The sequence below is a fragment of the Carlito syrichta genome, unplaced genomic scaffold (assembly GCF_000164805.1).
Source record: "Carlito syrichta isolate Samal-C Ts95f unplaced genomic scaffold, Tarsius_syrichta-2.0.1 Scaffold130554, whole genome shotgun sequence".
Classification (NCBI taxonomy): Eukaryota; Metazoa; Chordata; class Mammalia; order Primates; family Tarsiidae; genus Carlito; species Carlito syrichta.
In genome coordinates this window covers 537,709-562,559 of record NW_007074650.1, presented here as the reverse complement: position 1 = coordinate 562,559, position 24,851 = coordinate 537,709, and the positions used below count along the sequence as shown (strand labels likewise).

General features: G+C 37.2%; 1 protein-coding gene across 2 annotated transcripts in view; it reads left to right on the top strand.

Annotated features, from left to right (window-relative positions):
• LRBA (LPS responsive beige-like anchor protein) overlaps positions 1-24,851 on the top strand; it is a 216,927-nt gene that overhangs the window by 154,997 nt on the left and 37,079 nt on the right. The window contains exons 7-10 of one of the 2 annotated variants that reach the window (XM_021708074.1): positions 7,217-7,306; positions 12,009-12,201; positions 17,415-17,477; positions 22,549-22,704. In XM_021708074.1, coding sequence (XP_021563749.1) covers positions 7,217-7,306; positions 12,009-12,201; positions 17,415-17,477; positions 22,549-22,704 — 502 coding nt within the window. The remainder of the gene's footprint in view (positions 1-7,216; positions 7,307-12,008; positions 12,202-17,414; positions 17,478-22,548; positions 22,705-24,851) is intronic. The other variant, XM_021708075.1, reaches the window with a different exon arrangement.

Sequence of the window (24,851 nt, the reverse complement as noted above, 5' to 3'; positions counted from 1 at the left end):
AATCTTTACTTGACAACATAAAAAGTTGACTCATATAAATTATTAGTTTTCTCTTTGTCTAATTTTTTAAAATTAGAAAAACAAATGAAGTCTTTCAAGCCAAATTTACATAGAATCATTTCTGTTGAATCTCATTTATTCACCACATGCCTCTTCAATGTGGATTATCTTGTATAATTTATTGATTAATTATCCTCTGGTCTGTATTTTGAACATTTATTTGATTGAGTTTTAAAGATTCCGTATCCTGGTATATCCATTGCATCTTTTCCTGAAAGGCTATTTATATTTTACATTAAAGTTATAGTTTGAATTGTGTATTTTTTATTTCTAGGGTACTTTAAATATTTACATTTCAATCTTAAAAGATTCCTTTTAAATAATTTGAGTTAGGTTCATTTTTTAATTTTATGAATGAATTGCACTGACAATTAAAAAGTAACTATTTCTTTCCTGAGGCTAAGAGGGAGTCTGGTTTCTAAATGTTTCTAAATGATGCTTTGCCTTAAAAAAAAAACAACAAAACAAAACCAGCTGGAGGTGTTATCCAAATAAGACCATATGTATGACATAGATAATTTTCTCTTTGGGGATTTTCATCCCATTTTTATCGGGTACATTTACTTGTTATGGGTTGTCTTTTGGCCTTAGCAGTTATGATACTATCAGAATCTTTGTCTTTTAGGAATTAAAATACAAACGTCAACGTAGGATGATTAAGCAGTCATTTCATTAGTCTGCTTTTTAAACTTGCTGATAGCAAACCTCAGTCTGAACAGTGGCTCCAAAGAACACTGAGGCTCATCAGCTGAACAGTAAGCTTTGAGTGGAAACCTGTCAAACATCCAGCAAGTTGTTCTCCAGTTGAAGTCCAAGTATCTTGGAAAGAGGAAAAGTCATGACTTGATATGTAACACAGTAGAAATCACCAGATGGTCTTAATGTGACTCTTTTTAAATATTGAAAAAAATTAAATTGAAACTATGGAGTCTTGTTTGAATTCTTCAACGCATCTTGGTAAAGAGGTAGACTAGAATCTTAAGACAACTTTCTAGGATTTAATTTTGGTAATGTCAGAAAATTTTAATGTATTAATAAATGGCATATATTTTCTACATAAATTATTTTGTTTCTAATTCCCTATTCCAATTATATAGTGCTTTTAGATGTATATATTTAAGGAATAAAGTGCAATTTCGGAGTTGTGTGTTAAAAAAAAGCAGTGTACATATTAATTGCATCCATATGTTTATGTTATTTCTCCCCCAACCTACATCTTAAATAAAATTTTACAACATTTATTGTTGGTTACTAAGTGCTGTACTGAGTTAACTTTTTTCCTCAGTTAGATAAAAAAGCCAGTTCCGAGAGACTAAAATAGTCCTTGTTAAGTTGAAGCCAAATATTATGTTGTCACTAAGCCAAATCTACTTTCCTTTAATTTTATTTCTTTCTTCCTTTCATTCTCTGTTGTATGTATATCTGTATTCTCTTTACATATATTGTTTCTTTTTCTATATATAGTTATAAAATCATGCAAGTATGCAATAGTGGGCACAAAAAAACAATAGAATGCACAGCTTGTTGAAAATCTCTTCATAATATTTCCATTTGAAAATCCATTAATAAATTCTCAAGGTAATATTAGAGATGCTGTTTATAAAATACAAATATGTGGTTTTACTGGAATGTCTTGAAATATTTGTATAGTCTTTTTTATTGCTATATATTTCAACATCTGGAATGTTGCCTGCTGAATTCAGGTTTTATTATAGAAAGTAGTAACAGGCTATTTACAGAAATAATTGGGAATTGATGAATAAGACTGTTAAATAATAAAGTGAGTTTTTTCATAGAAATGTTTAACAGAATATTTTATTCAATACTAAGCTGCTCAGCAATTATGGTGGTAGTGTATCTCTTAGCTGCATCCTTGCTGAATTAAGTTGACTTGCATAGCCATTCAGTCAGTCAGTGTTTATTGAGTGCCTACTATGTGCCAAGCCCTAGAAGCATCAAAATACTTGACAATCTCTGATTTTAAGGAGACTTACAACCTAACCCATAAGATAGGAATTAAATTAAGACAGTAATTAGAATATTAAATAAATAGGTAGTAGAGGTTTGTGCATGTTACTCCAAGAGCAAAAAGGGAGGGACAGCCACAGTCTGGGTGAGGTCAAGAAAGATACCCAGAAGCCAGAGATGCCTGAGCGAAACCTTCAAGAATGAGAAGGTGAAAACCACACAGAGAAGGGGAATAGAAAAAATAGGAAAAGAAAATATATACAAAGATTTAAAAGCAATATAACACACTAAATGTCACATTATATAGAGTGTGAGATGGACAGTGGTAGGAACTAGATTATTCTTATTATTAATGTTAATGATAAGTAGTTGGCAACATTTATTGAGTGCTTACTTAACCCTGGCCAGGCACTGTCTTCACATATGCTGTAATAACATCACACACTTAGTGATAGTTCATTCTGTGAAGTAAGAACTGTTCTAAGTACTTTATATTATCTCATGTAACCCTCACAACAACCTAGTACAATGCTGACAATTATTATCACAATTCTTAGATGAGGAAATTAAGGCACAGATGGTGAAGTAACTTAATTAAAGTGATTGAGCTAATATGTGATAGTGCTAAGATTTGAAATGAGACTGTCTGATTCCGGTGCCTGCATACTTAACCCTGTACTATGCTGCTACCCATGTTAAGGATTCAGAATGAAAGGACTTTGATTAGAGAAGTTACACAATCAAAAGTTGCAACTTAAGGATTGAACCTTTCCTTGCAAGTCTGGATGTGTTCAACCCCTCAGAAGAAATAGGAAGGCTGCCAGCTGTAAGATACTTTCATTCTCAGTGTAGTCTTGCATTAGAATTTTTAAAAATAAATTGCTTAAAGTCAGAAACTCTTATTTTTCATTGAATCTAACACATTGTCGACTGGGCCCCCTTTATGATGCCTTAAAGCCATATATCTTAATAATTATTGAAATAAGCTGATGGGTATATGGATATTCATTATACCATTTCATAATAAAAATGACCAGCAGGTCGAGGCTGCGGTGGCCGGGAGCAGCCATTGCACTCCAGTCTGGGCAACAGAGTGAGACTCCATCTCAAAAAAAAAAAAGATTTGGGAAATATTACACCAACAAGGTGGAACTTGAAAACAAAGGGGAATAACCCTAGTTCCATGTGCTTATATTCTTATTGAAGATTCACATATTTCATTTTAAACAGGAAGCCATTTCTGCGCGTGTACACACACACACACACACACACACACACACACACACCCCCAGCAAGAAGGAGAGATTTTTTTTAAAAATGAAAACATTTCTCTTGTGTATGAATGATGCCCAAATCAACACCTCTGATCTCTCATGCCAGAGCCAGTCTTGGGCCTTCTTTTGCTCATTGGACATCTTGACCTACATAAGTGGCTATCACTATTACTTTAGATTTCATGTTTGCAACATAAAATGTAATGTCTTTCTCCTGCCAAACTGAGTCACCCTAATGGAAACTCTTATTTCTGCTTATAGTTTTACTAGTCTCTGAGACATGCAAGTTAAAAAAAAAAAAAAAGGAATTAGTTTTGTCTTTTCTCTTTTGTCTTCATTGCTCAGCTAAGATCTATTGATTTTTTCATTTGGCCATGGGTCACACATTCACCTCTTTCTTTCTGTTAGCATAACTTCCACAGAGTTGAGGTGTACAATTCCTTATATTTTGGACTGCTCTCAGAACCTCCAAAGAGATCTCTCTGTCTCTGGGCTCTTAGCCCTGTAGTACATTTTGAAATCCTGAGCCAGATTTCAGTTTCCTAAAATAATGTGTTTATCATTCTCTTCCTGCATAAACTCCCAAAGCATCTCTTCCTTCCCTATTTTAGCTGTGTGAAATGGGGATCACACCGAGTCTCATACCTAATAATAACGCAGCATTGAATGCGGTGCTTTGTGTGTGCTAGATACTGTGCTGTGCACTTTATATACAATTATCTTACTTCATTTTCCAAACAAGTCTATGAGCTAGGTATATTATCTTCATTTTATTTTATTTTTTATTTTTATTTATTTATTTATTTTTGAGTCGGAGTCTCACTCTGTCGCCCAGACTGGAGTGCAGTGGCCGCTCCCGGCCACTGCAGCCTCGACCTGCTGGGCTCCGGTGATCCTTCCACCTCAGCCTTCCGAGTAGCTGGAATCACAGGCATGTGCTACCACGCCCAGCTGATTTTTTTGATTTATTGTAGAGATGAGGTCTCGCTGCCCAGGCGGGTCTCAAACCCGCGGGCTCAGGCAATCCACTCGCCTCAGCCTCCCAAAGGCTCAGAATAAGCCACCGAGCCCGGCTTATTATCTTCATTTTATAATTGGAAAACAGAAATGAGGTGCTTGCCCCAAGTCAAACAGCAGGTAAGTGGCAGAGCCAGGATTAGCACTGTGAGCCATCTGACACTTTAGGCTGAGTGCTGAAGTAGTTTCTTCTCCACCACCTCCCCTCCCTTACTAATGGGGGGAAAGGCATGTGGGCTGCTGGGCAGGGACCATAGAAGGCAGCAATCAAGGGTAAGTGTAGCTGTTCTTCAAAGAGGCTTAGGCTCTCATTCATACACTCAGTCCATAAATCCACGTAGCCTAAAATAACAGTGCCTCCTTCTTTGTGACTACCTTTAGGCTTCAGATTGCCTTTTTATCCTCAAGATTGTCCTTAATATTTAATCAAATTAATTTTGCTCTATCAAAAATATTTTAGATACTGTACTGAAAATGATCCTCATCCCCTTTCTCACTGCCTGTTGACTTCTTAATACTAGTCTAGGGCCAGCCTTATCTCCCACTATTTACAATCTGCCATTGTCCAATCATACCGCTCTGTACTACTTGTGTCTGAATATACTTTGTTCATTGTAATAATGAGGGTGAGGATGACATAATATACTTTATTAATTCATTCATTAGTTTGTAAACTTGTGTTTTTCTTGTGCTCATTCTTTTTATTCCAATAGAAGTTTTTTTTATGTTTTACACTTATTCCTAGATACCAAGTTCTAAGCTATCCCACTGGTGAATAGAGAAGACATTATACATAAATCAAACTTAAAACTAAAACCTAAACACAAGCAAAGCTGATACAGCACCTAAGCTGAATAGTCACAGGGCACCGCAGACCAAATGTTAGTTCATGAGCAGCCCTGAGACCTTCAGAGTTTACATAGTTAAAATGTCTGGTGCTCAGGTTGACACACATGGAGCTGCAGGTAGACACTGTGGTCCTCAGCAGTGCCCTGCAAATGTTTTACTCCTCCAGTGAAGATTTGGTGGACTTGATGTTCTTATGTTCAATCCTCTCTAGTGCCTGGCAGAATAACTAACAGATAAGGAGGCAGAATGGCTTAATGGTTAAGAGTATGAGCTCTCGAGTCTAGCTGCTGGGGTGCAGATTTTGAACCTGCTGCTTAATTACCGTGTAATCTTGGGCAAGATATTTAAGTTCTTGGTGCATTATTCCTTTTAGCTATAATGGATATAAACTTGAAAGATTAAAGGATATTGTAATAAGACAGTAAATCACTTAGAAAAGTTCCTGGCAAATAGTGACTACTAAATAAATATTTGTTGTTGTTAACAGTCCTGAATTAATTTTTGTGGACTGCATATTGAGGGTGTGATCTATGCAAAGCATTTTGCTATGTTTTTACATACATATAATTTTATCCTTGAAATAACACTAAGAAGTAGGGACTATTATTATCCACATTTTACAGGAGAGAAAATGAAATGTGGAGAAGTAACTTGCTGTAGATTCTGTAGTTCATAAAGCACAAGATATTTCTGAAACTTATCTGATAGATTGCATCAAACTGTTATTCAACCTTCCAAGTACATTTGCCTTGCTTCCTATATCAGAAATGCATTCTTCAAGGGCAGAGATACTAAGATAGTGCTGTGTACATAGTTCATGATCATTGAATGCATACCTGAATAAATGCTATCATTGTTTCTTTACAGAGGTCCTTGTGAAAGACTGTTAGTGGTATCCTCAGCAAATAAAAAAGGAAATTATTACTGGATAATGATTATATTTTCTTGTTTATGACTTATTAATTGCCTATACTGTGAAGGTCCTGCATAGCATATAAAAATTGAAGACCTATTTTCTTAGAGGTTAAAAAAAATTGGCAAACGTATATGCGCTTGAATTCCAGGGCTTTTCTTCACCATTTAACCTGGGAGTTAAGAATACTGACTGTCGAGGGAGTGCTGAAGAAGCATTCGAATAGCTTTGCCTCTTTCTCTCCCCTCATTCATCCTTCAGCATTTATTCATTTAGCCAGTCTAGGGATCTGAAGTGAAGATCCTTAAGGCCCTTGCTTTTGTGATCCTTATATTTGTGTGAGAGGAGACAGACATAAACAAGTAAATCAAACAAGTATAGACAGTAATAGCACCTGGCAGTTAGTAGTTTCCCATGCTGAGGGAGTTGTTGGTGATTGGGAAGTGGGCATCTGTGCTAGGTTTGTAGCAAGAGCCATAGTGGGAGTGTGCCTTGCAAAAGGAACACGAACACATCTTTTCAAAAGGGCACACATACACATGTTTCTTATGTTTAGTTGGTCCCTAGTTTAACTGTCTCGTGCTTAGACGCAGCATATGGCCTTTACTTTGTTATTTTGTTATCTAACTTCAAAGGGACTGTCAATAATAATGTTCTTCCTATGGCAAAATTAATATAGCATCAAGCCATTTTCACAGGTGCTATGTTTCTTTTTTCCTCCTTTCTACTTCCCAGAATGAAATGGGGCCTAGAATCAAAGAAGCAATAGTTTTTCTCTATACCTGTAAAAGATTAGCTTTTTGTCATCGGGAATGATGCAAGCAGGAAAACCAAATGCAAGAAAACAGAGATGAAGCCAAAAAAGACCATTTCTGATCATGATAGCTGGTTTCTGTTTCATATCACTGAGCAAGATGAGAAAGTTTTGCAGTTTCATAGGAACAGCTTCCCTGGTACTAAAGGATGACCTCACCCTCAATGCCCTTGCCACGTGCTCAGCCTCATTGTGAAAACACTGTTTGATTTTCAACCTGAAAAGAGCCAGAGTACGACTGACATTTTCAGGTGACAGTTGTGGTTCTATTGCCTGTAATTAGCACCTCTTAACCCTCGAACTTGCCTGTGCCTTTTTCAGGCTGTCGAAGCTCAAATCCGAAGTTTTGGACAGACGCCTTCTCAGCTACTCATAGAACCCCATCCTCCCAGAGGCTCTGCCATGCAGGTGGTAAGTGCTGCTTTCACTCCCTGGTTCTTGCCTCTCCTGCAGAATATGCTTGATGTTCACAGTGGTCTTCCTTGTGCTTGTGAGTCTCCACCACATCTGGACCTGTCCTTCCTTTGCCGTGTTTGTTAGCCTGCTAACGGCTAGCAAATGTTATTGCATTCTCTCCTGGAGTCTTTGAGAAGGTGAACATCACTCCAGTGTTCGAGTGTTTCCTCAGTTTGTGTTTTGTTACAGAACTGCAAAGTCCATACTAGTCATATATCCTCACTGCAGGAGAAAGGACTCCAGATACAGGGTTAATACGTTTTCTGGTTTGATTCTGTGAGTTTCTAGATCAGTTTTGCTGTTGTGTTTTATTGTTTACATTCAATATGCTTTTCAGTTCAGGAATCTTAAAACTAATTCTAACACAAAGAGTATTGTTGCTGAAGGTCAGGGACCACAGGGCTGGAAGCGATAGCTTGGTAAAACAAACCACACCAAGCTTTGTGGCTTAAAACAATGATTTATTTTCTTTCTCATGATTCTGAAGGTTTGTCTTGCTCACTCACACACTGCTGGGGTTTGGGTTGAGGTGGCTGGGCTTCTCTTTCCACGTGGTCTTTCATCCTCAAGAAAGTTAGACCAGGCCCCTCCTGTTATAGGAGCAGTGTCCCAAGAGAATGGAGACAGAAGCGGCCAGGTTTCTTGAGTCTTGCTTTTGAACTAACACATCACTTATGCCATGTCCTGTTGGCCAAAGCACTTCAGAAGCCAGCTCCAAATCAGGGGTAGGGAAATAGACTTAAGCTGCTAAATAATGTGGCCCTTCTACCTTTATAGTTCCTGAAACTTTAGGGGGGAAATTCTTCAATGAGAAAAAAAAAATTGGCACAGTAACCAATTGAATTGCATGACGGACATAATTTTTTTAAGGACTAGACTGTAGTTATTATTAGTTCCTTGAATTGCCCCTCATAAAAACAAAAAATAAAACGTTTCCATAAATATAATGAACAATTTAAACAAATCCAAATTTCATATTGTAACTTAATGATGGCAGAATTTTGACAGATCCTGGGAAGGAGAGAGGAGCAGCCAAGACAGCAAGAAAGGGAGACAATGCCCTGTGACCTCGGGCTCTCTTTTCTTTTCTTTCCTTTACTTTTCTCCTTTCTCTTTCTGCATCACCTTCTTCTCTGTGTCTTTTCCCCTTTTTCTTTGTCATATTCTTTCTTCTTCTAAGGTTTTTTTTCCTTTTCTTTCTCTATTAATGTAAATTGGCCACAATAATAAACCACAACTAAAAATTATTTGCATCACCTTTTCCCCAAGCTTTCTTAAATGAGTGAAATCAGATTTAGATGACCATAAAGGATGACTTTAGTGGATAGAGAAGACTACACAAAGAGCGAACATTTAGCAAGAACAATGGAAGATAATGCCATAAAAATAGTAAGAATGATTTACGTTTGGGCTTCTAGTAATAGCTTGTCATCAAGACTCAGGCTGCTTTGGTGCTGGCTAATGGGAGTGCCTTCCCTGCTCCATTGACTTTCTGCCGGGGTCACTGCACAGCCTTGGTCACTGGGGCAGCGTGGGAGCTTCCCACTGCCGGCCCTCCTCCACGGCAATCGGATTCCTGGCTGTTTGAGGCAGGTCCGCTTGACTGTCTCCAGGGTGCACTGACTGGGAAGGCATATGCTCACGTGAGGACTGGAGACCATCCTTCCCTGATCTGTGTCCTCTGATTTGAATACCTGAACAACTTTCAGACTTGTACAATCGTGTATTTTGTTTTTCACATAGATATATGGGAAAGAAAGGCTTTTGGAAAAGAACCAGAGTTGTCAACAAACACACACCTACTCTGGGAATACTGAATGGAATTTGGCCCACAGTTCCCTACTTGTGCCTCTCAGCCTTAGCTCACAGGCGCCCGCATAGAAGAGGGTTTGCTCCCATGTCACTAGTTTACCAGATGCTCTGCTCATCCAGCCCAGTAGGGCGGGGAGTGTTTTTTCTTATAGCTAGTGCTCTAGAAATTCTTACTTTTTAGTAGAGGATATGATGGCGTTCCCCAGAGAGTTTCCTGCCACTTGCCCGGTTGAGGAGCTCCTGTCAGGACAGGTGTGCTGGGACGACCGCAGGGGCAGCTCGTGCTAAGAGTGCAGGGGACAGGGCTGGACATGGGGTCTGCTGCTTACTGCAGAAAGTGGCTTGTCCTTGCCATGTGGCTAAGAGTCGGCTCACTAGAGTCACTATGTAAACAAGACATTCTTTTTTAAGGGTATAAACATTGGAGTTAATCAATTTAAGCCTAATTATATTTACAATAGGAGCTGTTAAACTCAGAAATATGTATGAACTTCCTTTTGGTGAGGCTTTATGATTATGTTGTACTCTGATTTTCTCCGAGTTTATAAATTGACTTTAGTAAATATTATTACAAAGCTAAGTAGTTGAAAAATAAGACTTGGTACTTCAAAATGATGTTCATTTTCTTTTCCTGGAACTTCTCTAAAATTAGCTTGTAGGATATTTTCCTTGTTGCTGCTCCTCATTTCTCATTTTTACCTAATTTCACAGAATTCCTTAACTGTATAAAAGATTCTTTCTATGACAGAAATTACTTGATGATAGTAGGGTTTTAAAAAGCAAAGGCCCACATGTTTATTGATTGTTTTTACTCACATTCAGATGAGTTTCCCCATCAACCATCAATGTTCCCCACCACACACACGCATGAATATAGCAGAAATTAAAGCCACCTCGTGCTGCGTTAAGTGCATGAGCCATAATATACACCAGGTGTAGTAATTAGCAGGCACACGAAGGCTGCCTATTTGTCTGGTTTTGCTGCTGTTGCTGTATCCCCCTGTGTTTTCACACCATCAGATAGTTGGATTTAATTGAGGCCACATCAGATGAGGCATTACTGACACCTTTAATTGAATGAGCATCGAGGGAGGATTAACTCATAATATTGATTGGCTTTTAGCCACTTGCTCAGAAGGGTGTCTGGGTAGCTTATTAGTTGCCTTTATTTACACCTTTATGCAAAGAGTGCAAATAGGAATTCTTAGTGCAATATGTTTTTCTAAGTACTCTTAATAACTTTTTTAAAAGGACTGATAATAAAAATGCAAATGTATTTAATTTTTTATTACCAGTTCTGAATAAATATGTGTTAAATATATGTGCCTACACATTTACATATACCTGGTGTTTTGAAATATGGCAGTAGGAAAGCAGCCAGAAGCATTTCATCAGTGTTTCGATTCTGAATGATACTAATCAGCTATTAGAAAATAGACATGGTAGGAGAGAATTGCTGAAAATGTACAGTGCAATTACTGTATGATAGCATACTACCGCAAAGTATAAATAAAGCCAGTAAATCAGGGCAATGTTATATATGTCTCAGATTATGACATATGGGTTGTAGGAATGTTCTAAATCCTTAGTAGTCTTCAAGATTTATTTGGTTGCTGGTTATTAGAGTCGACAGTGTTTCATTTAACATTTTCAATTACTCTCTGCTTTTCAAAGGAGAAATCAAACAAAGTCTTGAGTTTTAGGGGTTTTTTTTCCTACCAGCAGGGAGGAGGGACATCTAGGTATTTCTCTTTATTCCTACCCACAGCAGAAGGCAGTGGCATTTGCATTACAATAGGCAGTATTTCTGAGTTGGTATACTATATAAATATATTGTTTTTGCAAGTCCACTTAATTATGCATTGCTTTGAAAACCTTTAAAATTAAGTTCATGTATTACATTCATAAGCTATTTCTCTACTGTAATAATATATACATACAGTCTAACTATTGCTTATAAATATACTTGTTGTTTTTTGGGTTATCTTGAGTTGGAGTCTCACTCCGTATTGCCCAGGCTGGAATGTAATGGCACACTAACAGCCACCCCAGCGTCGACCTGCTGGGCTCCAGTGATCCTTCCGTCTCAGCCTTCTAAGTAACCAGAACTACTGGCACGTGATACCACAACCGGCTAATTTTTTTATTTATTGTAGAGACGAGGTCTCACCATGTCACCCAGGCTGATCTCGAACCCATGGGCTCAGGTAGTCCTCTTGCCTCAGCCTCCCAAAGTGCTGGGATTACAGGCTTGAGCCACCACTCCCGGCCAAATATATTGGTTTTGTCTCTTTAATTAGTTGTCAAAGTCCTTATGCTAACAAAACACAACTTTTGAAATTACCTTGGCTTGCTTTTATGCCTATTGTCTATTCTTAATTTTTTTTAAGTACTAAAATATCATATGTGACACATAATAACAACTGGAATGGTTTGATGCAGTCCCCAATAGTTTGCCTAACTAGAAACTAAATAAAATCATTCTTTTAGTTTTTCATGGTGAGGAGGGAAGGGGAGCTAATAATATTTATAGATTTTTCAAGTGTTTCTGCTTATGTATTCTACTTCAGTCACCAAAAATGTTAACTAATGATGTATGTGAAACACAAGCAAATTTTTTTTTTTAATTTTAAAGTTGTGAGGTACAATTCAGGGTCAGGTACATACACAGGTACATATACAAGCAGATTGCTAATTGCTACTTCTACAAGGCTTTCTGCTCATTGCACTTTCTCTTGCAAGTTGTGTTAACATGGTCTTCCTCTTCTTTTCCTGCGCCCTCTCTCTTGTCTTTCTTTGTCTTTTCCTTCTTGTATATTTGGGACTTGTCATGCCCACTCAACAGTATCTCCTCCTGCAGAGTCCATTGATGTTCACAGACCAAGCCCAGCAGGATGTTATCATGGTCCTCAAGTTTCCCTCCAACTCCCCTGTCACTCATGTGGCAGCCAACACCCAGCCTGGTTTGGCAACTCCTGCTGTGATAACAGTCACTGCTAACAGATTATTTGCCGTGAACAAGTGGCACAACCTTCCTGGTAAGTAAATAAATATCCCCATAAGACAGAGTAACTGCTGAACACTGTATAATATCCACTTAAATATATCACATCACCTAAACTTTTAATTCTCAAGCATTAGTCTGAATCAAAATGTTGAATAGTTTGAGAGACTTTTAGAAATCCCAACTGAGACATATAGTGTAAATGTTAATTCTTTAGCATCTGGTGGTTTATTTTTATCCTTTGAGACAGATATTATTTTAAATATAATATTTTTATATAGTGATACTCTACATCTGTCCATAAATAGTATATATCAGATGTTCTCCTTTTTAAAAGCTCATTCATTTACTCAATGAACACTTTCAGTTGTCTACTATGTGCCAGAAACTGTGACTTTTTTTGCATGGCATGTTAGTATTTGTTGTGAATGATAGAGAAAAGAACACTTAAATTACACAGCCAAAATACTGCATCCACATGAGTATTCTTCCATGAAATGCTGAATAGTCATGCTCAACTGAAATAGTAACCGTTAAATAATAAGCCATCCAAGTCTGGAGGGATATTAGCGTTTGTCTACTCCAGTTTGTGTTTTACCAGTGTGGGCACTGAGCCTCAGGGAACTTGACTCATGAGTCTCACAGATGCACAGGCAATGGCAGTGTTTGAAACCAAGTTTTCTGATTCAGATTTTATGAGCACCTCATTGTGATTTCTTGTCTCTCATTAGAGCAGAAATGTTGGGACCTGGATTTAGCACTGTTCTTTTTAGCCATTAGTTGGACAATTTTTTTTAAGAAGAAGGAAAACTTTTAAAGGTCTGAAGATTGTAGGCATTTTTCCCAAGCCATTGTTTTAATAGGAAATTTTAAAAGATGAATTTGAGCAGTTCATTAACTTGTCATTAAACCTGTAAAATGTACATAAAGACTGCTCATTAGAATACCTGAAATGCTTGCAAAAATAAAAATTCTCAGATAAGGATGCCATGCCAAATTAGAATACAAGAGCTTTCAGAGTGAAACAAAATTGACATTCAAACCAAAACTTGGTACATTGACTAAGCTCAATTAGAGTACCTATGATAAAGAACTGTAATTGGTATCAGAATTGATTAAATATAGCCATTTTTCTGACCGTTGGAAATGGAATAGTGAAAAGAAATGCCACTGTTTGATTGGAGAATAGGTTTTAGAAAAGGTGGAAACAGTGAAAACTGAGACAGGGCATCTAATGCCTTCGTTATTATATCCTTGTATTCCTTTTTCTTTAAGCGAATTTCTCTTGTGGAGGTAAATGTGTATGCAAATGGCATACTTATATTTTGAGACTAAATATTGTCATTTATTTAAGAAATGTGATTTTTGTTTCCTCTAAATAATACTCTTCTTAGAAGAAAAGCATGCTGATTGAATGTTCTTTCAAATACACTGGAAGATTTACCAATTGTCTGTGCAGTTACCCTTAGGGCCTTGCAAATGCACCAGTGTGTGGTGACATCAGGATCTCCACAAATGATGCTTACCCTGGGTGGCTATCTGTAGCAGCCCTGAGAACTTCAGTTTAAACACAGCGACAGCACATGTGAGGCACACACCTTTCAACTGCTGGAAAGCCCTGCTCTCTGGCCCTATCTTTACTTTCACCTGGGAGGAGCCAGCTCTGCAGGAACTGAGCTGACTCAACCACAGGGCTGCAGTGTCTCCAGCTGATGTCAAGTTGTCAGGCACACTTCCCGAGTACTGATGACCAAGCTTCTGACTTTCCCCTCTTCAGCAAGCCCATGTTCCTGACCAAAGCGCTTGCTTCCCTTTTTACATGGTCAGGTATTTTCTTCTCTTCCAGTTTTTCTGTAAATATATAAGGGGATCTAAGGGTGTTGTCCCTCTGCTGAAGTAGCATTTATGGTGCATCCTACTGTTCCCAGCACAGGCTCACCTTTCTACAAGAGAAGAACTTAGAGGACTGCATCATTTTGCAGATTCTTTTCTTGTAATTCCCCTCAGTGAACCCTCACTGTGTCTGCACCTGTGTCATTAGTGGTATCTGTCCCCACCCTTTACTTGCATACTGTCTTTATGGAGGACTCAGAAAAATGGAATTATTTTTTGGAGAGCTGGTCCCTTACAATACAGGCTTCCCCCACTAGGTAAGTGTTCTAGGAACCCATCAGCATCAGTGTAACCAGCTGGCATTGTTGTGAGAAGCTGCATTCGGCTTCAGTGAATTTTTTTTTTGGAGATCCAACACATTTGCCCATTTCATGATGGGTGATTTAAAAGTGCACCTGCTCACACCATGCTGAGTGTTCAGCAGTTTTTGACCAAAAACGGCATGACCCCTGTGCCTCACCCTTCCTCTTCACCCGATTTTGCCCCAGATGACTTTATTTTTGTTTCCCTGGGTGAAAAAAGTCCTCAAAGAAAACATTTTGGTTATGTGGAAGAGGTGAAACAAAACACAGCAGAAGCACTAAAAGGCACCAAAATTGACAAGTTCTAAAACTGTCTTGAGCAGTGAAAAAGGCATCTTGATGGGTTTATTGCATCAAATGGAGAGTGCATTGAAGGTAACTGACTGAAGTTTAAACATGTAAGAATAAATGCACAATTTTTAATAGATAAATTCTGGTTGTTTTGGAGTCCCCCTTATGACACAGCAACTCTTTACCAGATAAACACAAAGAATGATAACATATGGGAATATACCACAGGCAGTTATCATTCTAGAACATGATCTTTAATTTGAGCTATACCTACACCTAAGAATGTGAGGCCTCCATTCTGTTGAATCTATGCCAGATTTTAGGTATGTTTACATAAATCTGTTCTTTCTTCCTATACTCATGCTACCTTTACCTGTCAGTATGCCTTGATTTAAAACAAACATGAACAATCTCTAACAGTTCTTCTTTAGTAAATATCAAATTCATGTTACAGTATTTTTTTTTTTAATTTAGGTTCTGTTTCTTTGCTGAGCCTCTATGATTTCCATAACTCATTCATTAGACAGGTAGCTCTAATCAGGTCCTGATTTAGAAAAGAAATAATCTTTACCCTCCCTTCTCTTTCAAAGGACCGCCAAAAAATTAAAATAACAGCAGCTAAAGTTATGGAGCATTTTCTAGTTTCTAGGAACTGTTTTAATTATTTTATATGTATTAACTCAATCCCTTCAACATCCTTAGGATGTAAGTTCTATATTTAGTTTAAACTATAAGAAATTGCCTTTTTTTATAGGTCAAAACAATCAGGTATTGGGAATTTCATGTGGCACATCCTAATACAACTAACCTATTTTATAGATCAGGAAACTGAAACAAAGAGATTACATAACTTGTCCAAGGTCATACAGGCAGTCAGTAGCTAAACTGGGATTTGAGGCATGACCAAACCTTAAACCTCTTTCACTCACAGTTTGGTGTTAACGTTTCTAGATCCCAGATTCTCAGAGAAGTAGGGAAAAATTCTGAAGATATTAGTATTTGTTGACACTGGTATTACTGGAAATAAATGGCACTGTTGGGTAGACCAGAGGCTATGATGCATTTTCCCTGATCATCTCCTGTAAGCATCCTGTGATTCCTTTAACAGCAGAACCAGTAATCAGCAAAGACAAATACCTTCAGTAAAAATAAAAATAAGTAAATTGAGTCATTGTGGCTCCCTTTCTTCAGCTACTTTGGTTTCTTATGCATGAACTCAACTATAATTTTTAGCGCTAATGTTGTACTTAGGTATTTTATCAATATTAATGATCTTCCAAACCACCTTAAAATGTTGGTATTTACTGACTGGGGAAATTATGACATAAAATATTTTAAAATAATATAATGAACTCATTGAAATGTACCCCATTTTTATTTTCAGCCCCTCAAAGATAGTCGTCCTAAAATCAGATGACATTAAGCAAAGCTCTAATGTTAACCAAACAGTAATATAAATGCTTGTGAGTCTATAAAAGGTAGAAACTGACCAGTGTGAATGACTGAGTCATTTGGGGAAGAGTTTAGAAAAGGACCCAGACTTTTTTTTTTTTTGAGTTGGAGTCTCACTCTGTCACCCAGACTGGAGTGCAGTGGCCGCTCCCAGCTACCGCAACCTCGACCTGCTGGGCTCTGGCGATCCTTCCGCCTCAGCCTTCCGAGTAGCTGGAACTACAGGCACATGCTACTACGCCTGGCTAATTTTTGATTTATTGTAGAGATGAGGTCTCGCCAAGTTGCCCAGGTGGGTCTCAAACCCACGGGCTCAGGCAATCCACTCACCTCAGCCTCCCAAAGGCGCGGGATTACAGGCTGAGCACCGAGCCCAGTGGGACCCACACTTTTTAACAACTAGAACTATGAAGCTGAAAAGATCATTTATTCCAGACACTTCATTTTGGTGTTTATAACTTACCTCAGGTTGCATAGCTAGCCAGTGGTAGCCCCTGATTCCTAGTATACATTTTGCTACCTAGAGTCCTCCTACCTTTCACAGGGAGGCAGCCTGTTCTTTTCAATTACAAAATAAGTGTTCCTGAATCTGTAAAACCATTTTGAGACTTTACCAAACTATTCTTAGTATAGATTGATTTCTGTTACTCATTTGCTTCTCAGAGTATTTTTAAATTGAAACCATGGAAATATTAAATATTTAATAAAACTTTTTAAAACCTCCAATCCAGTCTTTAAGAAAATATTTCAGCCAAATGTATTTAACTAAAACGTTTATCTATGGATAGCTTTCTTTATTTTTATTCAAACTTTCAATTGATTGATTTTAAGTGATGGATGAAACATTAAATGTTCCCTGACTTAGAGCTTTCCCTTTCTTCATCATAAATTGACATTTTTGTGAATCCTTTGTGCTGCAGCATTCAAAACTGCCTTTTTAAGAAGTAACAAAAAAACAGTATTTGCTACAGTCAGCAGATGGTTGTCACATTTTGTTTTCAGTGCACTTTACCACTTAATTTTGTTTTGTTGCAGCATCAGAGGTTGCCAGTCAAGCATCTGCTATAGCTTATGGCCTAGGACTGGAGCCACTGGCGGATGGCACATGTTCAGAGCAGCACTCATCTAAAATAAATGTTTAATAAGCTAGCCGTAAAAGCACCTGGATTTTTGTTCTTTAAATTTTTCAGAACTGCATGAGAGAATTGGAGGTTGGAAACAATTCTACATAAGGTTTGGCTTATGCATTTTTATGTAGTTTATTATATAAAAAATAATGCCATTTTTTAAAATCTTTTGTGAATTCCAGCTCATCAAGGTGCTGTACAAGACCAGCCATACCAGCTGCCAGTGGAAATCGATCCTCTCATAGGTCTGTCACTTCCTTCTCTCTTTGCGATTCATTAAGCTCTGTATGGTGGCCCTGAAGTGTAGATTACAGTTGTTTTTCACTTGCTGGTTGCTGGGAATGGAATTTTCCTGATAAACCATTTGCATGCAAATTGGAATGCAATGAGCTGTGGCTATGCTGGTATTTCATCAACTCCCCCTCGTTGGTTTGCCTAATTTGAACAGGCCTAGGACGCGTGTCACTGAAAATTAATATGGATGCTGTAATAATGTGTGATTGAGAATGCGCATGAAGTACTGTCAGGATAATATTGGATCTTTTCATCACTCAGACTTGTTGATGAGCAGGAGCGAGGCACGTTATGATGAATTGGTGCACCGGTAATGTGATGGAGCTCCTTTGCTAGGAAAATTTTCATAATAACAGTGGGGTTCTTAGCAGTACTGTGTTGTGAAAAATAAAACTGTAGTGCCAGGGTTTCATCATTAAAGGAGATCAATCCTTTCTTCCTGGACCCTCTGTTCAGTCGAGGGAATTAATGTGCAATTGCGGAGCAGTTTCAAAGTTGAAATATATTGCCCAGCCAATGGTAGTGTTAAGATATTTGTATTCATTTTCCAAGGGTCCTACAGCCCAATAAATTGCCATCGGAGGTTAAATTTGTTCAGGAAAGAAAAAAATAGGGAGGAGACCAGAAAAAGAGCCATTGGGATGAAATGAGCATCTGCAGCACATGACTTGTAATATTTAATTGCTGTTTTGCTTTTCGAGTAGATTAGTTGAACTCTTTAGTTTTGCATGTTTCATTCTTATGGGTGGAGATTTCAAATATGGCATCAGTAAGAATGTGAAGCCTTGATTTTGAAGATGATATTCAATAACTTTTGGAGTAAAAACTTAATTGCCTAGCTGTAGGGGTATGCTACCAGCATGGATATTTGACTTTGTAATTTTGCCATATCTGCCTGACACAAATAAATTTGTTGGAATTTTAAAGTTTTTAAAGAAAGCACACAAATGAGCAGATTTATTTAAAATCCAAGCTGTTGCCTATGTGTAGTTACATTTTTTGTCTTTAAAACCATTGTTTCAATAGAGAGCTAAATGGCTACCATTCACAGATACTATCAAGATGAACAAAAATAACCTTAAGCTCCATTTCCCCAAGTATAAGCAGAAATCTAAGATGTAATTATCTATATGAAGGATAAATATTACTCTGGTGCCTAAATCTAGTTTTGTTTTGAGTAGATGTGATTTGCCATATATTAGAAAAAAACAAAATGCTCACTTGGGTAGTTTTAAAAGTCTGGAAAACAATAAAGTCCATTTGCTAAGTCAGTCAGAGCATTATTTCTGAATTATAGACTTATTGTTTGCATTACAACTTGACAATGAATATTCTGTAGTATTAAAATCTAGTTGTAATCCTTTAAACCAAGCATGAGTAAACATTTTCAGTAAAGGGCCATGTAGTAATAAATACTTCAGGCTATGTGGTCCAGAAGGTCATCTTGCAGGTTAAGCATTCCTAATCTGAAAATCTGAAATCCAAATCCTTCACATTTTGAAACTTTTTAAAAATTGGAACCTCAGGTGCTGGGTCACAGTCAAAATACAGTCAAAACTTTGTTGCAGGCACAAAATTATTTAAAATATTATATAAAAGTATTTTCAGGCTATATGTGTAAGGTTAATTTGAAGCATAAATGAATTTAATATTTATCCTTGGGTCCTTTCCTCAAGATATCTCAGTATATGCAAATATTCCAAAATTTGAAAATCTCTAAAATCCAAAACACTTCTAGTCCCAGGCATTTCAGATAAGGGATACTCAACCTTATTTAACTCTCCCACTATAGCACAGAAGCCACCATAGATAAAATACAAACAAAAGAACATGGCTGTTTTCCAGTAAAACTTTATATACAAAACCAGGCATGGACGGATTTGGCCCTTGGGCCATCGTTCTGCCATCCTTGCTCTAGGTCACTGGTCATCAGAGTGTTTGCTCCTCTACCCCTAAAATAATTGTTTTAAACCATGTATCTTCTCAAGTGACAGCTAAAGGTTTTCATCTCAAGTATAAATAGTTGTAAAGGTTATCATATCTGGCACAGTGTAAAACTGTTTTAATGTATTAAATGGAATCACGATAAAAATGCACAAAACATTTCACAGTTGGAAATTTCACATTATTTCTATTTCACCTTGAATTTATATTTTCATTCTACTTCCTCCACATAATTTTATCTTAATTTTTAAAAATTGATTACCTTATTATTCTTTTCAGCAATAAAAATATGTATAGAAAATTTAACATATGTATCTAAATTTAAATTTTAAAATGCCCCAAACTACAAGGTTCAGCATTAGAAAAATTAATTTATATTGTGATTATTACAAATATTAATGTATCCTTATTATGATTGTATTGCAAAATTTAATAAACATTTATCAAACATTAAAAAATGAATATTAATTGGAAATGCATCTTTACTGAAATGGATGGGGCTTTCCTTTTAATGAGCTCATTCATGGGTAGACATTACCTATTTCTAAGTAAGACAGAATTTGTCAGTACATCTATCCTATTTGTTTGTGTTTATAGATGGAAGCTCCAAGCAGTGTTACTCACATAAAAAAATAAATGGGAAAGGAAAGAGTTTTGTTTTAACCATGCCACTCAAAATCTTTGAACTCTTTCTGAGTTAGTGGAAAAATTCATATAGCAATGTATTATTAAGAATTATTTTTATGGTCTATTGTTAAATTTTCATTTTAACAATCTATCATTACAACTTATTTTTAATGATCTGCCAATTGATAGCACAATTAGATCCTCATTTCATTTTATTGAAAGCAATGAATTGGAAACCACCTGAACTGCAGATTGATTTGATACCTAGATATTCACTTTTTAGTATCATATTGGTATTTTGAATTGTCCCTTTATTTGGCTCCCAAGAGATTTAAAGCACCACACTAAGATTCTGCATGGAAGGGAAATAATGCCTTTATTTTATATAGTGAAAGAAGGCCATGAGAAGGGAGAGATAAGAAAGGAAAATTCATAGTAGAGTTCTCATGTAAATCAATTTCAGACGAGAGAATGTATGAATGTTGAGGAACCCAAAATATATTTCCTTAAAACCATCTGAACCTGTCTGTCTTTTTGGGATGTCTAATACTCATAAGGGTATACATTCCCCAGTTTGGAGACTGCTTATCTAGATAAGTCTACCTCAGATGAATAGGAGACTTGGCAGCGTCAAATTACAAGTAAGCACTTGCTTGAAAACAGACTGAAGGCTGAGGGAGCATCAGCCTTTACCCATGGGTACTTTGTGGTCACTCACTTCAAAATTGTACACATACCCAGAACTGTTGGGGTCTTCCCGAGAGATTACTCCCCCCCTCTCAAAAAAGTGACCAGTGAAAGTTTATATCATAGAAACAAAAATCCTATTTAAACATAAACATTTTTACAGTTCTCATGTGGAACGAAGTTTTCTAGTAAACAGTGTAGAAAGTACCACATTCCTTGTTTTTAATCACTAGGTTTCTTGGAAATGAAAATTTAAAAAATAAATAAATAATTGTATCACACGGTTTCATTGCAGTTGGATCCTGTGTCTCTGTGATACACTGTGATATCCATGAAGGCTTTTCTCTTTTGCCAGCAACCTCCCTTTGTGTAAAAAATGATTCCCAACTAGGATTCTGCCCTTTTTACTACTGCTATTGCTTGCTGGCCCATTAATCCTCCAAAAGCATATGAAGCCTACATGATCAAGCAGTTATCTAATAGTCTTAAGTGATAAAGTTGTGCCTACAAACATTAGCAGAATTTTGCCTTATTGCACATTTATGTACATGTTTGCTATGTTGTGTATGCCATGAGGGCAGGGGCTACTTCAGTCCTCTGTCCCCACTGATTCCCAGCTCAGCACTGGAGAGTATTTGGAACACATTTTTTCTTCTGTTTTACTTTCTGAGCTTTCTGTTAAACTATTCACATTAATTTAGTTATCACATAAAATGAATGTAATACAGATATTTTTCTATTTTAATTTTTATCAATCATGTATAGATGGTTTTTTAAATTAAAAATTGTGGTAAAAAGAACTTAATCAGATGCAGAAATGTATTTTGTATAAGTACCCTTATTTGTACTGGAAAGATGATGGTAAAGTAACCCTTTGATCACTAGAAACAAAGCTTTCTGTGTGGTTGGCCTCAATGCCAAAAAGGCATCTCAGTGAAAATTCTTTTTCTGTTAATGGCACCCTCGATAGTGTATTTCTAGATGATTGTTGCCCATGTGCTTGGTCTTGCTCTATGTCTGACCTTTTGCCTTGTGACAAACCCCATCTCAGGTGCTCCGTAGCACTTGGAAAACACACTGCCAGCCTGTCTTGTTTTATTGCTTAAATAAGGAGTAAGAAAGTGGCAGTCTGCTGTGCTTTGACTTTTTCAATTACAAGAATCTTTAATAGTCATTCTACCCTTTCCTTACATGCAAGTGCAGCTGTAAACAGAGGAAATGGGAGTTCCCATCTAGTCAAATTAAAGACCTGTTAAAGCCAAAGTAGTACAAGATGCTACAATATTTCAAATATATGACATTTAAATCCTAATATCTCTTCCTGGTGACAAAATGTTAAAGGTAATAGATTGTCACAACATGAACCATTCTCATGACAATAGATGTAATGAGATTGTCAGAAACACAAACCTAACTGTGATACAGTCTGGAAATTGTAATCTAGTTTGGTTCTTCCCAAGAGCTAGAGAGCATGTTCTGTGAATTGTATACTATGTTTAAATTATACTATGTTATTATTTCTTTCCTCAAAGCAAAACTTTTTAACTGAGACATTGAATTTAGCTACCTACATTCTTCCAGCAGTCAGATATATTTTCCTGTTTGGTTTTTCAAATATTATTATACTTAAAATTAAAGACAAAGCATTTTTATCTTGGAACATGTCTCCTCTCTTTCTTTACCCCCCAACTCCCAATATGACAGACTGTAGGATTACTTTGTCCCTGTGGATTTAATGAGGTTTCTCCCCCTCTATTCTCACAGCCAGCAATACAGGAATGCACAGGAGGCAAATCACTGACCTGTTAGACCAGAGTATTCAAGTGCATTCCCAGTGCTTTGTCATCACTTCAGACAACCGCTACATTCTCGTCTGTGGCTTCTGGGATAAGAGTTTCCGAGTTTATTCTACAGATACAGGTAATTGTTATTCTCTTTGTTAGTGAACTAAAGCTTATCACAAGTAATATTGAAAGACTTAGAATGCTGGGACCTATCTTCTTCCTTCTAAAAATTACAGAATTCTAAAATTTACAGAGCAAAAGAGGACATTGTTTTCCCTTTCAAGGAGAAACCTACCATATAGTCCTCTATTAAATTCGCTTCAGCATATTTGTAGAGACAGTTTTTCATGTTAGGTTTGTGTCCCAAGCTCATTCTTACAATTCATATTGAAGGCAAATCCTGGTATCCATACACAAGTATATGCATAACCTTGTGGCAAGTGCACATACATAGAGGGGTGCTTTCTCACTTTTATATTATTTAAAGAGTTTTCTTTTTCTTACTAGAAAGACTCATTAAGTGTATGTCTTGGCAGTAGATATCTTGCCTCCACCCAATTCTGCATAGAGTCTTGCTGAAAGCTATACCATCATGAAGAAAAGTAGCTGACTCTTGATTTTATGTATGACAGGAGCTCTTGTTAAAATATAAAAGTTTAACTCTACAGATTCATTTGCATATATCTTTCTAAGGAACAAACCAAACTCAACAGTATTATTACAGGAGATCCAATCCAGTAAATGTTTATAAAATTTTGCATATTGGAAATTGAGAAACTTAGTGATGTCCCTTAAAATATTTTAGAAACTTTTAGAGGATGCAATATAGTAAATATGTAGTTGAATATTTAAAATAATTAAAAATAGATATTAATGCAGTAGAACAAACTGATATACATTCATGTATTACTTAACAATGGACATATATTCTGGGAAATGTACTGTTAGGTGGTTTTATTATTGTGCAAACATAGAGTGCACTTATGCAAACCTAGATGGTAGATCTTGCTACATACCTAGGCTCTAGGGCATAGCCTGCTGCTTCTGGGCTCATGCCTGTACAGCATGGGACTGTGCTGAACACTGTAAGCAATTGTACCACAGCAGTAAGTACTTATATGTCTAAACATATCTAAACATAGAAAAGGTACAGTAAATAAGTGGTTTAAGAGGTAAAAAATGACATACCTGCATTGGGCACTTATCACAAATGGAGCTTGCAGAATGGAAGTTGCTCTGGGCGAGTCAGTGAGAGTGGATCATATGAGTGGTGAGTGAATGTGAAGCCCTGGGACATCAGTGTATACCACTGTAGGCTTCATAAACACCGGACACTGAGGCCACACTAAATTTATTTTTAAAGCTTTTCTTTCTTCAATAATAAATTAACCTTAGCTTACTGTAACTTTTTTACTTTATAAACTTCTGCTGTTTTTAAACTTTTTGACTATTTTGTAAATAACAGCTTAGAACACTAACACGTACAGCTACACAAAAATATTTTTATCTACTTACTCTATAAGCTTTTTCCTATTTAAATTTTTTTTTTTATAAAATGAAGACACAAGCATATTAGCCTAGGCCTACTCAGGGTCAGGATCATCAATGTCAGTCTTCTATGTCTACATCATTTTTTTCTTTTTTTTTTGAGTTGGAGTCTCACTCTGCCACCCAGACTGGAGTGCAGTGGCCGCTCCCGGCTACTGCAGCCTCGACCTGCTGGGCTCCGGTGATCCTTCCGCCTCAACCTTCCAAGAAGCTGAAACTACAGGCATGCACTACCACGCCCGGCTAATTTTTGATTTATTGTAGAGATGAGGTCTCGCCAAGTTGCCCAGGCGGGTCTTGAACCCGCGGGCTCAGGCAATCCACTCACCTCAGCCTCCCAAAGGCGCGGGATTACAGGCTGAGCCACCAAGCCCGGCTTATTTCTAAATCTTGTCCCACTGGAAGGGCAGTAACACAGAGCTGTCATCTCCTTTGGTAATACCACCGCCTTCTGGGATACCTTCTGAAGGACCTGCCTGATGCTATTTTAGAATCAAAGTTTTTATAAGTGGAAAGAGTATACTCTAAAATTACAATTAAAAAGTATAGGATAAGCCGGGCTCGGTGGCTCAGCTTATAATTCCACACCTTTGGGAGACTGAGGCGAGTGGATTGACTGAGCCTGCGGGTTCAAGACCCGTCTGGGCAGACGAGACCTCATCTCTACAATAAATCAAAAAATCAGCCGGGCGTGGTAGCGCATGCCTGTAATTCCGGCTACTCTGAAGGCTGAGG